We start from the raw sequence: 13,389 nt of genomic DNA, 5'->3' as shown, positions 1-13,389 counted from the left end.
TTTGTGGCATATACATGCATCTTCCAGCTATTAAGCATTACCTATATGTAGATAAGGAAACTTCTTTGCTTTGCACTGTATTTGTACAGCGGAGGTGAACAGTTTTACTGCTATTTACAAAAGGCGACTGCCTACCAATCCGGAATAAAACAACATTGTTATTATTTTTGTCATAATGATCATACAAACACCTACTCCAATAAATGTTGTTTAAATTAGTTCCAGAATTCCTATTTGTAAATATCTTCAGCGCTGCCCGCAAGTTACAGAATGAAAGGATCTACAGAAGCGTATGATGTCACGATGACGAGTGCTGTTGATGACGTCATTCTACCGAAAACTAGACAAGTCAGTTTTATTATTCCGTTGACAATCGAATGCATTATAGTGACATGTTGTTCATGGTTAGCTGTAGCGTTGATCATTCATGGAGTCAAAACTAACAGATTCAAACGTCAAAGTGGAAACGATCTTAACGGTGGCATTGTCTACAACTTGACTGTTGTCTCTGCTCTAACTCTATTGGGACGATGCTGCTGTTCTATCATCGCTATTACACTCCCTCCTTATAGACCAGGGTTTGACGAAGAATGTGAAAGAGCCGTCGACGCTGTTGTTGTCTTTTATTTGATCGCTTCGGTACCAGTGTATTTGCTGCTGTGGTTCCGGCAAAGGTCAATATACGCCCATCCACTTATGTCAAGCTCTCACAACAAATTCATTATTTTGCTAAGTTGGTCAAGCATCGTGTTTTTGCTCGGGGCTGGCTTGTCGACAGTGTTAGCGTCTACTATTCCCAAATTTCAAAAATCGAAATATTTTGGTTGCGAAAACATTAATCAGGACTGGAAAAACACAGCTGGTGCAGTGATAGCAACATTCGGTCAGTTGATGCTCTTGTTTCTTTTTATTATTCCACTTAGACGTAATCTTCAAAACTGTTGGTCATTTTTTTTCTGTCATAAAGCTCAAATAAATTCGGAATCCAGGACTGGTAGTTCCTTGCAAGTAGTAAAAGTCAACGATAATAATTCAACACATGGGTTTATTGGCACCAGCAGCTGTACGATCATCTCAACTCATGTTGAAATAAAGTCTTCTACAAATGTTCCGATTAACAAAAAGATTCTTCGCATCATACAACGCTCGACAGTCCTGGCTACAATTTGCATCTTAACAGACATTACTGCGATGGTTCTTACCACCTACGCACTTCCAAACGACAGCACCCGAAACTACGCATATAGCATTTATGACGTCGCTCTTTTTTCCAACGTCATCTGCATTATCTTGTCCTTCGAAAATTATTACACAATGATATTCCCTTGCGCAATCAAAGACGCAACATCAAAAGAGCACTTTTCACCCAGCGTTAACATTACCACTGTTGTATGAAATAATTTAATACATTGGACTTACAGCATTAGGTATTCAGGTTTAACAAAGTGTTCAGGTTCCAAGTAAAACACAAAGTAAGACGTTCCAGTTTATTATTATTATCTATGAGCATTTACGTAAACATAAACTGTACAAGTAAAGCGTCCTTGCTCAAACATTCCCATACGTTACCCATAGTATAGCATAGCACAACTTAGTTATGCTGCTGCCTTGCATTTCTACGTTTGTGATTTCTTTGACAAAGTTATAAACCTTTTTTTTTTGATTTGCGATATTGGTTTAGTTTTTATAGTTTCAGTATTCCGTATAGACTTCCCACGAGTTAATCTACTGATTTGTTTAACCCGGCCAGGCAACGTCACCTGGGATTATAGTGGGGCAATTCTATATTTAACTGAAACAACAGGCAGAAACAAATTTCGCTTCGAGGGAATCTGACGATTTTCTGACGTCACTTTCTCTATCGCTAGCGATGAACGCGCGGCTTTGGCGCGAAAAGTAACAATTTTTGCGTAAACTGTTTCGCTGTAAATTAAACCGTGGAGAGAAATTTTGGATAAATATGAATGTAAAAATAACATATTTTATTGCAGGAAACTATATTGTAACTTTGTTTTTTTCCTTGGTATTTTACTCTATTTTTTTTATCGGATATTCACGTTAAGACAAATAAATCCAATTTCCAGCAGCTTCCCACCAAAAACAGATCAACCAGGCGATTTTACACTTGTGTGTAGACCCTTAGTTGGCCGATACATAAATTTCGGCCCACACTTTCTACATATTTGTTTAAAAAACGAGGTAAACAAGGCAAGTAACGTCTGTTTAGCAATGCTGAGTAGAAATTATCCATACAGTATAGTAGCAGTACCACCATCGTCGTTATATGAACGTAACTTTCGTGTTGGTGTGCGTAGCTCGTTTGGGATGCACTTTCTGTAACGAAATTTTGAAGACAATTATCAGTGGCGTATTAAATTATTGAACCAAAAGTTGTGTTTTGTTTACAGCATATTTTAGCGACTGTCGTTTTGTTAATATAGTAGGGTGGGGGAAGGTGGGACAACTTTAGCACATAATATCCAAATAACCTGATCGTGTTTCAAACAATTACCAACCGCCTATGGGAGTTGCAAGGATACGGTTTTATAATTCTTTGATTATTTTTTGTTTACTACCAAATGAGAAGAGACAATAGAATATATATGTGTCCCATCTTCTCCCAACCTATATACTACTTTATTTTCTAAAACATCCACTTATTTAAACAGTGTAAGTGTATTTGGGTTACAACAATATAGGCCACCAAAAGTCAAGCAAACTCGATATACGCCTTATCAATATTATTGAACACGACTTCAGCTTTTGTCACACAACAAAATAACAATTCAAAAATAAAACAAATCCAAATACCTTCACTGCAACCTATTTGTGTTTATTATATTTTCTCACCTCGTTCAGGCGATACATTCGTTGTATCGTTATCAATATAAGAGCTAGTTAAGTTCTCAAGTTGTGTAGAGGTTTTGGGCACGTCTGATGTTGGCTGATCACTTGAGACACTGGGGATATGTGTTGAGGATGCAGGAAGGCTTTTGGTTGATGTGACCGAGGTTGTCGACTTCGTTGTTGTTGGGTCAGTTGTTGTTGTTGAAGGAGACATTGTTGTTGTTTTAGTTGTTGTTGGTTCGGTTGTTGTAGTTGTTGTTGTAGAAGGAGACATTGTTGTCGTTTTAGTTTTTCCCACGACTTCCATAAACACTTTTTAATAGTTTAAAGTACGATTAGGATATACCCACCTTGCCCCACAGCACTCTATATCATTTTTTGCATAATCCACCTATTTCAATTAAATCAGTAACAGCATTATACAAAGTATGTAAACATCACTATATAACAATACACACCATTCAAATATATTTGTATATTTATTGGTTCATATGCCGATAAACACAACGAAATGTAGCCAATGATCCATAGTCTAACACTCTACATATATACAATGCTAACCTCATTTCACAGCACGATGTAATTTTATTTGCCCTGTGTTATCATAAACTGGATTTGTTTTTTTTTATAAATGTAAGTAACAGCAAAAATACAAAACTTTGACCTAAATTGCCCACACACAATAATGTAGAATTTGTAGATTGAAGATTATTCTAATAAAACCAAGTAAAAATAAAACAGCGGATAGTGAGGGGTAAGATGGTACATGTTTTTATTCTATTTCCTTCCAATTTAATGGTAAGCAAAGAATATTAAGATAATTATACACCAATAGCCCCTCGACTCTAAACCAAAGTTGTTAATTGTTCAAACCACGATCAGGTAATATGGGATTTAGGTGCTAACAGCATTTGTCTTACCCCGGAGTAATTTAGTATGTGAGGTAAAGAGGGGCATCATGTAGAGTAGGATATGTTGTTTAATTTCTATTTTATGTGTCTCCTATTTAATGATAAAAAAACATGTAAGAATTACGATTTACGTAAAAAAAATGCGTAAAAATAATAAGAAATACTGCTCGATTTTATGTGGCCACTTGGTGGCTAACGATAACAACCTTCACATAAGAAAACAAGGAAACGCTATGTTTGTTTTAAAATAGGCAACACAAATTATTCTTATAGTAGTAGTAATGTCAGTAGCAACATTACATGTACATGGCTTGCTCGGGATGTAGTTTCTGTAACAAAATTTATAAATATTTTTTTGCCCTAAGAGTGTATGTGGGAAAAATATATGTGGGAAAAATTAAATTGACATTTAGTTCATTTTTTTGACTTGTGATAACATAAAATTTAAGGAGGACATTGTTGTCGTTTGAGTTGTTGTTGGGTCGGTTGTTGTAGTTGTTGTTTTAGAAGGAGCCATTGTTTCGTTTTAGTTGTTGTTGGTTCGGTTGTTGTTGTAGAAGGAACCATTGTTGTCGTTTTAGCTGTTGTTGGGTCGGTTGTTGTTGCTGTTGTTGTAGAAGGAACAGTGGTGGTCTTTACAGAAAGGAAAACGTATTTATCATTGAAGTTTTAAATAGAAAGTACCCCTCGTTTCTTTTAATTTAAAATCACACGCTGACACAAACACATTCGAATGATCCAGTACATGCGTGGTAACTAAAAGCGGATACGTGGCGTGTCAAAAAAAATTGTCGTTGTCCTAACACGTGGAGAAAATAAGTGTCATTATCAATTGATCCAATCCACTTGTTTGATGGTGAATATGAGAAACACACTTTAATGCCTGGTTTTATTCATTGATAATAATATGAAACTTTTGTGTAAACACCAGAGTAACGTTTGTTACCACCGGATATTAAATAGATAACCGTGGATGTATATGCAAGGTGAACGATACCTTTTAATTGTCCTCTGGCGCTTACATGCAAATTCGGTAGTTTATTTCCGTCATAAATGGTATAAGCTTATGGTGTGCTTTCTCGCATGGTGGGCAAAGATGGAACATAAGCAGATTTAATTGTGCCATATTCAAAAAAAATAAAAATCTCCTTTGGAATGAAGAAGCTACTTTATTGATCAACCATATTCTTAACGCTAGCGGTGCCGACCTGAAATTGTGGTCGCGTTCAACACTAACTGCGTCTGTAAAGTCTCACGCAAGCAAACTGAAGCAGGAACTTACCAGTGACACCTTGCGAGTAACGCAAGCCATTTTAGCAGTTCACCAATCCACATCTAACATATCTTTTCGTTTTTGAGAGTTTGTTGTTAATCTTGTCTACTGGTGTATTGTTTTACTTGCGCCGTGGGCGGTGCCACATCGGGATCAGGGAATCTGTTTTTGAGTAAAAGGATATTGATGGATTCTAGGCGCTGTTATCTCCGTGAAGGTATTTATGTTCCTGGGCAAAATATTTTTATTGTTAAAAAATAAAAAAACGCGTGGCAACCACTGAGCTGTACGCACCCAGTGGCGGCAACACTTGGCCACCATAGAGGTCCCGTTTAGCCATTTCCAAATTCAATAAAATATAACTCTATACCCCAAAATTGATCTTTCGTATTGTGAGTCGCCGGCTGTATACAAATGTATCTATGGACATTATTTAGCATATTATGTAGTATATGTCCACATTACACTTTCCTTTGTACAGTTGAGCTATTTTTAAAAGTCAGCAATAGACGTATAGTAGGGTGGGGAAAGATGGGACACCTTTTCATTCTATTTACTGGTCACATTTGGTAGTAAACATAGAACATTCAAAGAAATATAAAACCTTAACTTTACGGATTCCATAGATCTTAAAAACAGGATCAGGATATTTAAATATTATGTGATAAAGGTGTCCCATCTTTTCCGGTCCTACTATATATATAAATACTTGCTTATGCAGGTTGAACAGCACACTGTTAGCACACTGTTAGCACACTGTTAGCTTGTGCGACGTGGTTAGTTGTCTTGTAATGAAATTACAAGCCATTAAAATGGCTCTAAATATGTAACAGCACTTTGCATTTGAATTACTCACGTTTTGTAAGCAGAAGTACAAGGTGTAGTTGTGGATGTAAGAATAAGGCGTTTTAAACATTTAAACAATTAACAACGGTCTATGAGCGTCGTCAGGATAGTTTTTTTTGTAATTCTTTGAACGTTCTTTGTTTAATAATAAATGGGACATGAAAATAGAAAGAAATAGGTCCCATGAAACTTTTGTGGTATATACTTTAAAATAACATTTAAGCATCTCAAGCATTTAATTTAAATTTTTTTAAGCATTTAAGCATTTAATTTAAATTTTTTTGGTATGCTTCTTTAAACAGTGATCGCCTTTGTCGTTCTCTTTGCTGGACTGTGGGAATAATGTCGAATAATACCGTAATTGTTTTGGTCTAAACTGAAATAGTAACCGTAAAAGCAGATTTATAAGTGACCTTGCCCAATATCCCAGCTTACATTAACCTAATTTATTTAATTTACATTTAGTATTTTATACTACCAAAAGTGTAAACACCCCAAACTAAGCTTTCAGAGCATCATGATATATAAAATGCAGAAATAAATACCATATTTTGTTATTACTGCAAATTAAAAACAGTCTATTCGTTTAACCCGATATGTGTAATTGCGCTGCTGGAAATTACAAATATTGAACTTTATGCGATCGCTTCATGCTGTGTGACCCGACGCAAAGGGGATTAGTGGCACAGAGAAGAGATATCCGAACTGCGAAGAGAAATGAATAAAAAACGAGGTTTCTCTCCCCCCGAATCCTGGAATCAGAAACATTTTACCAGCATATCAATGTTCGTTTGCATCAAAACAAGTTGCGCATTAGGCCAGTAAGAGTTTCAGAAAAAAATATTTAAAAAAACGAATAAATATTTTAACTTTTGGTATGATAAAGTAAAGGGTTAGACGGTTTTGTGTGTTTAACTGCAGCATACTTAATCGATTTAATATTAAATTACATGACATATTTTTCTTACATTTTTTATTATTTTAAATTATAATTTTTTCATATTTTTCCTATAAGGCTTTTCTATTTTGCTACTTGAAATATGAATATGTTTTTAAGCAACCCGTTTCTTCAAATGTGCTATCCGTCCGCAATTTCGGGACAGATAAAACCAGAGACACAAGTTCCACCAGGATTCATCAAAAACAACCAAACATCACCTCCATATTCTCTGCCGTATTTATTCCACTCTTCATCGACGGAAAGCGACAAAATGTCGTCATCAGCCACCGAGTGTCTGTCGCCTGTATTTACTCGGCGATCTACTGATGCTTCGTACAAAACGGTAAGTCGAGTTGACGGCCATTTTATACGAATCTTTGTTTAGAACTTAATATGCACCCAAGTACAACGTCCTCGGTACAAAAACAAAAAATATGGCTGCGGTGTAACAAAACAAATGATAATCGTAACGTCTAAAAACACTAAACTGTCAAACTTGCTGTATTGTAAGTTCAAACAGATTTATTATACCACACACCATGGAATGTTACACTTTCAGTAAAATTTAATTTCTTTACTTTCTCACATTAAGGAAATGACGTCAGATGCAAGTTTGTCGCATCAGTTACCTAGTGATTTATGGGCACGAAACTCATTTTTATCCCAATGTATTCTGCAAAACTCGAAAGAAGCAAATAGCACGGGTGAGAAATGTCTATTTATCATTATAGCAACGCAGATTTCATTATTCTATTTCAGTATTTGATATTTGGTGTAATAAAACCGCCGAACACCAAATTTAAATGATTTTATTTTAAACGATCTCGACAATAATATGCAGTATAATCACATTTTCAATAAAATTCAAGGCATTCGTAAACGAGGTAATAGTTCTAGTCGTCCTTAAAGTTCAGTGTCCAGGTGTTTCGTCGGTGATAAATTGAATTTGATGAATTTTAATATTAAAAAACATCTTAAGTTTCTTACTCACGCAGGCATTTATTTCAGCTATTTACGTTTATTTAGATATCCGATTCAAATTAAGTAAAAGTCAAAATTATTTCGCCGTCTTTGTTTGCTAATTTATTTTGTAGATTAAACCGCGTTGTAGCTTTATTATAATCGATCGTATTAAAACAATGCGTGAGTATAAGCAACCATCATTTACGCACAAGCGCACCGCCTAAAACAATCTCGTTTTGTCTCTGGAGATGACAGTAATTTACGATGTCGTGAAAATCCGTATATTTGCGTAACTAATACCCGGCTGTTCCCCGCCTACCAATGCTTAGGCCGCTGGAAAATTGGCCAATTAAGACACGATAATAGAATAATAAAAGACGTCTTCCCGCGTTGATGGTTTGGTTGGTTACGGTTCTGTTCCGCACCATACGCCGCACAATCAACTGCCATGAAAATTGAAACAAAGTCTCCCATCTATTCTGCTTTAGCATGTGTCGCTTCGTAATTAACCTAATCCCTATACGTTGGGTCGATTTCATTAAAATAAATTAAATACTAAATTCGCTTTCTTACACTGGGAATATAAAATCGTTTTGAGTTATGAATTACTGGAACGGTCCGCTCAAAACACTGCTTATCGAAATTACAGAAAACGTAACTATATTCGTCTAAACAATTGTTAGGTTGCACATATATATGTTTAATTATATGTTATTTAGTTAGTTATTACTAGTTTACGGTGAGCATTTTGTTTTGTAATTTTCAATTTCGATTTATTTAATTCGCCATTTATAACAAAGCACCGAATATATTTGAATAACATGTAAAACGTATTAACGGTTATATACCTATATATAGATGTATTGTATTGACGTAGTATTTTGAAATTCTGTGATTAAATTCACGTAATTGTGTTACAGTTACATAACAACCGTTTTGTAAGTCGTTATTTTGGTATATCCAACCACCAAATATATATATATACATATATGACTTGTGTTAAACAGATTTTTACGACGATGATTCGGCAGAAAACCAACAAAATAAACGACGACGTACAAGAACAAACTTCAGCACTTGGCAGTTAGAAGAGTTGGAAAAAGCTTTCGGTGATTCTCACTATCCAGATGTATACATGCGAGAGGCACTGGCACTTCGTCTTGATCTAGTGGAGTCACGTGTCCAGGTTACTTAATTAAATCTCTAATAAAATATGAAAGATGGGAGACGATGATAAACAACGATGTGCCGATTTATTAATTACGTTTGTCGGTTTCAACAGTGAGGATGGTTCTTTATAGTGCGATTCAGTAACCCCACGGCCTACAATACATAATACAAAGTTACTCTCTCGCCGCCCTAAAGATTTTTGTTGATACAATCATTTTAATTATAATTGTGTCTTCAAGAACAATATTTTGTATTTTATGTTTTTTGGGGGTCTTTTTTTATAAAAAGTATTGTCTGGGAAAAACATTGGCAAAATATGTCAAAAAATGAAATTGCTGCACAGTTATCCGAAAATTGGAAATCCGAAAGCGGAAAATTTGTTGAACGGGAATCGCGTGTAATTTACTCCGTTGTACGAAAGCCTATCATTACGACCAGCAGCTTGCGTGCGGTACTGGTAAGGATGAAACATACGAAGAAAATCCAGCCTAGGATTTGTCAAGTCACCACTTCTCTGATCTATTCTCTTGTTCAGTAAGCCCTCGACAAAATTTGATTTCGCCAAAGCTCGCTATTATTTACGCTGGCTCGGGGAAACTATAATTGAAACGTGGTAATTTGTCGTTCTTGCGTCGGTAGGCGTGGAAATAGGTTTTCTTTTGCTCGTTGGCATTTCGTTTTCACTTCAAAACCCCATGTTATCTGTTGTGTTCGACATCCAGTTATTGACAAGAAATAATGAAGTTTCCGTGTCGCTCTAATCGTTTCACGATTCTTCTATTCAGACAGATTATGGGTTAGTGATGTAGAGATTTCGAAAATGACCACGCTGTTTATACAACCTAATCCAAAGCTTTGTTATATTTTGGGTTCAAATTACACGTTCTGCATAAACTTTGTTATAATTTTCATTAATATGAACATGTATAAGAATTTTATGAGAGGTTTATTTTTTAGTTTTCATTAAAATTTTAAATTAAATTTGTTTTATTTTCTAGGTTTGGTTCCAAAACCGACGAGCAAAATGGAGGAAGCGCGAACACACGAAGAAAGGGCCGGGTCGTCCTCCACATAATGCTCAACTCACGTTATGTTCAGGTAAGTCTGATTTATGTCGTCATCTTATTTATGCATCAACAGACCTTAACAAAAAAGTCGTTGAGAAGTGTAAATGCCATTCTATGTTCATATGTGTTATAGTTTTTAATTTCGAGTTCAATCGTTTTCAGCCTTCCGTTAGATGTCTCCAAATGTAGGGATTAAAATGGTACTATTTTACATAAAGTAATATCGTTTCTTCTTTATTGCATCGGCCTTCGTATGTTTTCTGGTTTTAAATAAAGAAAATATTCAAAATAGGTGAGCCGATGGACCCAAGTGAAATCGAGCGACGAGAAAAAATGAAACAAGAAAGAAAAAAGCGAAAACAAGATTGCAATTGTAAAAGCAGCTTGAATGAGAAGCAAGGCAGAAAAACATCAAATAACCAAGATTCGATCTCACCTCACAACGATTCATGTAAAGATAGAAATATTATTCAAAAAACATGCTGCGACTCACTGAATGCAAAAAACAACATTTTGCTTCCGTGGTTGGTAAATCAACCTCCACAAAGTATCAATCATGAGTCGAAGATCAGTGAGAATGAAACCTTAGGTTCGCCCCTTTCAATCGAAAACGATAATCAGATGACCGACGGACGTAAAGAAACGTCTGATGCAAATCCCATGACGCCTGGTTCACGAAATTCCCACTCAATTGAAAATATTCTTTACAAAAACAAAATCGCAAAACCTCAATTCTTTAACCACGTGCCAGGTACGAGTGGTACCCTTACGTCACCAAGTAGCAGTTTCGGGAATTTACCCATGCAAAGCTCCCCTTTGTTCGCTGAGTTTATACGGAGAAGCAGCATATTCTCACTCTTCCCAAACATCCCGAAAGAGCTTCAGGAAAGCACAGCTGCAGATTTAAACAACTATACGCGACTCTACCAGCAATACCAACTACAATTACGTGTATTCTCTGACTCGTTTTCCAACGCGCTTAACAAAGGCAAGCAATGATATTATACGATTGATAGTTTCTTAATATTCAAGTTCATTTTTGTTGAAATGTTTGCAAAATTACTGCCAATATCGTAAGAAATGTAAACAATGATTGTTAATTGAAGTTATATATCTGTACATATAATAATAAATAGACTAACCGAATGTACAAACCGCGTAATGCAACAGGTTCGTAGACGTAAGCAATTGTAGTGATATTATTATATAACATTAAAATAATCTATAGTAGGGTGGGACGAGATGGGACACCTTTAGCACATAATTTCCGAATATACCAATTGCATTTTAAACAATAAACAACGGTTCCTTAGAGTAGCAAGGATAAGGTTTTATAATATAGTAGGATGGGGGAAGATGGGACACCTTTTCATTCTATTTTCTCGTACATTTTGGTAGCAAACAAAAAACATTCAAGGAATTATAAAACCTTGTCCTCGCGACTTTCATATAGACTATTGTTAATTGTTTAAAATACGATCAGGATATTTATATATTTCGTGCTAAAGGTGTCCCATCTTCCCCCACCCCACTATACTTTGAATGTTCTTTGTTTACTACCAAATGGGACGAGAAATAAAAAGTATTCCATCTTCCCCCATCCTTCTATAGTGTTTACCAGTCTCAAACCACAGTTGAAAAATTCAATAAACCAACGTTTACACATGAGTAATTAATATTGGCTTCAGTGCTGTCTTGACAACAAGCAATATCGTTGGGTGGTAAAACAAAGCCCTAATGACATTACTTTTATTTCATATTGATTTCTGTTTAACTAAGCAGCGTCTGGCTGCCCTTTGATGACGAAATTAAATACTGCTTTCGTTTAAATCTTAAATTTCCGTTGCTGCTATGAAATAACTAGAATGTAGGGCGGCTAAAAGTAATTAAAGCAAGTAAACACAGCCGTATGTGATGTGTATTCTGAACTAATAGTGGAACATCAATATTTTGGTGATAATGTATTTGATATATAGTAGGGTGGGGGGAGATGGTCTGTCATTGTACTCTCTCGTTTTGGTAGTACACAAAAAATAATCAAAGAATTAAAAAAAAACATATCTTCACGACTTCCGTCGACCGTTGTTTGATTAAAACATCAGGGTATTTTGATATTGTTTGCTAAATGCGTCCCATCTTAACCCGCAGTTCTATACATATATATGATAGCTTTCAAAATAAACTTAGTAAATTAATTAACGTTTTTTTACGAAAATGGTACTTCCTGGTACTTATTACCAATGTATATCGCCTCGCAACTATTAAAACAATACACAACTGTCGTATAGACGAATAAAGACATATAGTAGGGTGGGGGAAGATGGGACACTTTGTCAGACGAGACCTTTTTTTAATTTTCTTTTTACGGACCCCCATTTAATGATAATCAGGAAAATAAGGTTACAGAATTATTCGACAGTATTATTACGACTTTATAAAACGCCCGTCAAAGCTGATAACTGTTTTTAAATATTAAAAAAAAAAACATGTAAAATAGAAACAGTATATTTTGAACAGGTAAAAAATGCGAAATAGTAAGGTGCTATTTTTTAATGCCCGCTAAATCATAGTAAAGCCAATGAATTTTTTTAGTTTGCGTGTGCGAACGATTAAACTAGTTTCATAGCTTCGTAAAACAACCTTGAATATTTCGTACAGTTTGATTTTGTCTCATAAACTAGTTTTAGTTTCGTAAAAAAACACTGAGATATAAACATGAGAAAATAGGCAGGGGTCAACATGACTTTAATTTGAGATAAAAACAACAAAAATATCGGTTTCACGGTATATATGAAGTTTACATGGCAAGAAACTAGCACAGCCTGTTAAACTCGATAGGTTAACTACAAGTTGCAGAATACTGCTAATGTAAATATATTTTAATTTAGAGTCCCATCTTCCCCCACATTGTAGTTTTGTATGTTTTCATTGCCAAACTTTAAAAGATTTGCTTTTGATTTAGTAATTTATACCTCAGGGGGTTTTCAACTATAAGATACTAATATAATAAAAAGATGATATTTTGAAAATATATTCGAAATTTGGTCATTTGCACTTGGTGATAATTTATAAGAAGTGGCTTGTGCCAAAAACAGAGTAGTAATACTCAATTTGTAACAAAAATAAAAACTTTATCAATAGGTATTAACTTATTATCAATTTTCTGTTATTATAAGTTCATATATATTTGTATGATACAATATTTATCCATTGATGTTCGAACATTACCCATTGTCGTTCAAACAATACCAATTGTTATGCAATAATACAATGTATAGGTAACATGTTAAAAACTATAGCAGTGGGGCAAGAAAAAGAATGTTTGGACCTAATTTTCAAAGCGTAAAGTATTATTTCGTGTTATTTACGTAT

At 35.0% G+C, this 13,389-nt stretch overlaps 3 protein-coding genes across 3 annotated transcripts; 2 read left to right on the top strand and 1 right to left on the bottom strand.

Annotated features, from left to right (window-relative positions):
* Nucleotides 1-31: 31 nt before the first annotated feature.
* LOC149735310 (uncharacterized) lies at nt 32-1,395 on the top strand. The gene has a single exon (XM_089878604.1). The coding sequence runs from the start codon at nt 271-273 to the stop codon at nt 1,393-1,395; it is 1,125 nt and encodes a 374-aa protein (XP_089734730.1). The 5' UTR covers nt 32-270.
* LOC149735309 (uncharacterized) lies at nt 1,360-3,136 on the bottom strand. Its single transcript, XM_089878870.1, has 2 exons — nt 2,851-3,136; nt 1,360-2,334 (listed from the first exon to the last, which is right to left on the bottom strand). Exons 1-2 carry the CDS (start codon nt 3,119-3,121, stop codon nt 2,120-2,122), a joined length of 486 nt encoding a protein of 161 aa, XP_089734996.1. The 5' UTR covers nt 3,122-3,136; the 3' UTR covers nt 1,360-2,119.
* Nucleotides 3,137-6,869: 3,733 nt separating this feature from the next.
* On the top strand, nt 6,870-11,167 carry LOC149735308 (uncharacterized). The gene is made up of 5 exons (XM_089877976.1): nt 6,870-7,160; nt 7,410-7,521; nt 8,788-8,966; nt 9,949-10,048; nt 10,310-11,167. Exons 1-5 carry the CDS (start codon nt 6,918-6,920, stop codon nt 11,014-11,016), a joined length of 1,341 nt encoding a protein of 446 aa, XP_089734102.1. The 5' UTR covers nt 6,870-6,917; the 3' UTR covers nt 11,017-11,167.
* The last annotated feature ends 2,222 nt before the right edge of the window (nt 11,168-13,389 follow it).

The sequence above is a fragment of the Ciona robusta genome, chromosome 5 (genome assembly GCF_009617815.1).
Source record: "Ciona robusta chromosome 5, ASM961781v2".
Classification (NCBI taxonomy): domain Eukaryota; kingdom Metazoa; phylum Chordata; class Ascidiacea; order Phlebobranchia; family Cionidae; genus Ciona; species Ciona robusta.
The sequence above is the reverse complement of the archived record's forward strand: the minus strand, read 5'-3'. Positions and strand labels throughout refer to the sequence as shown.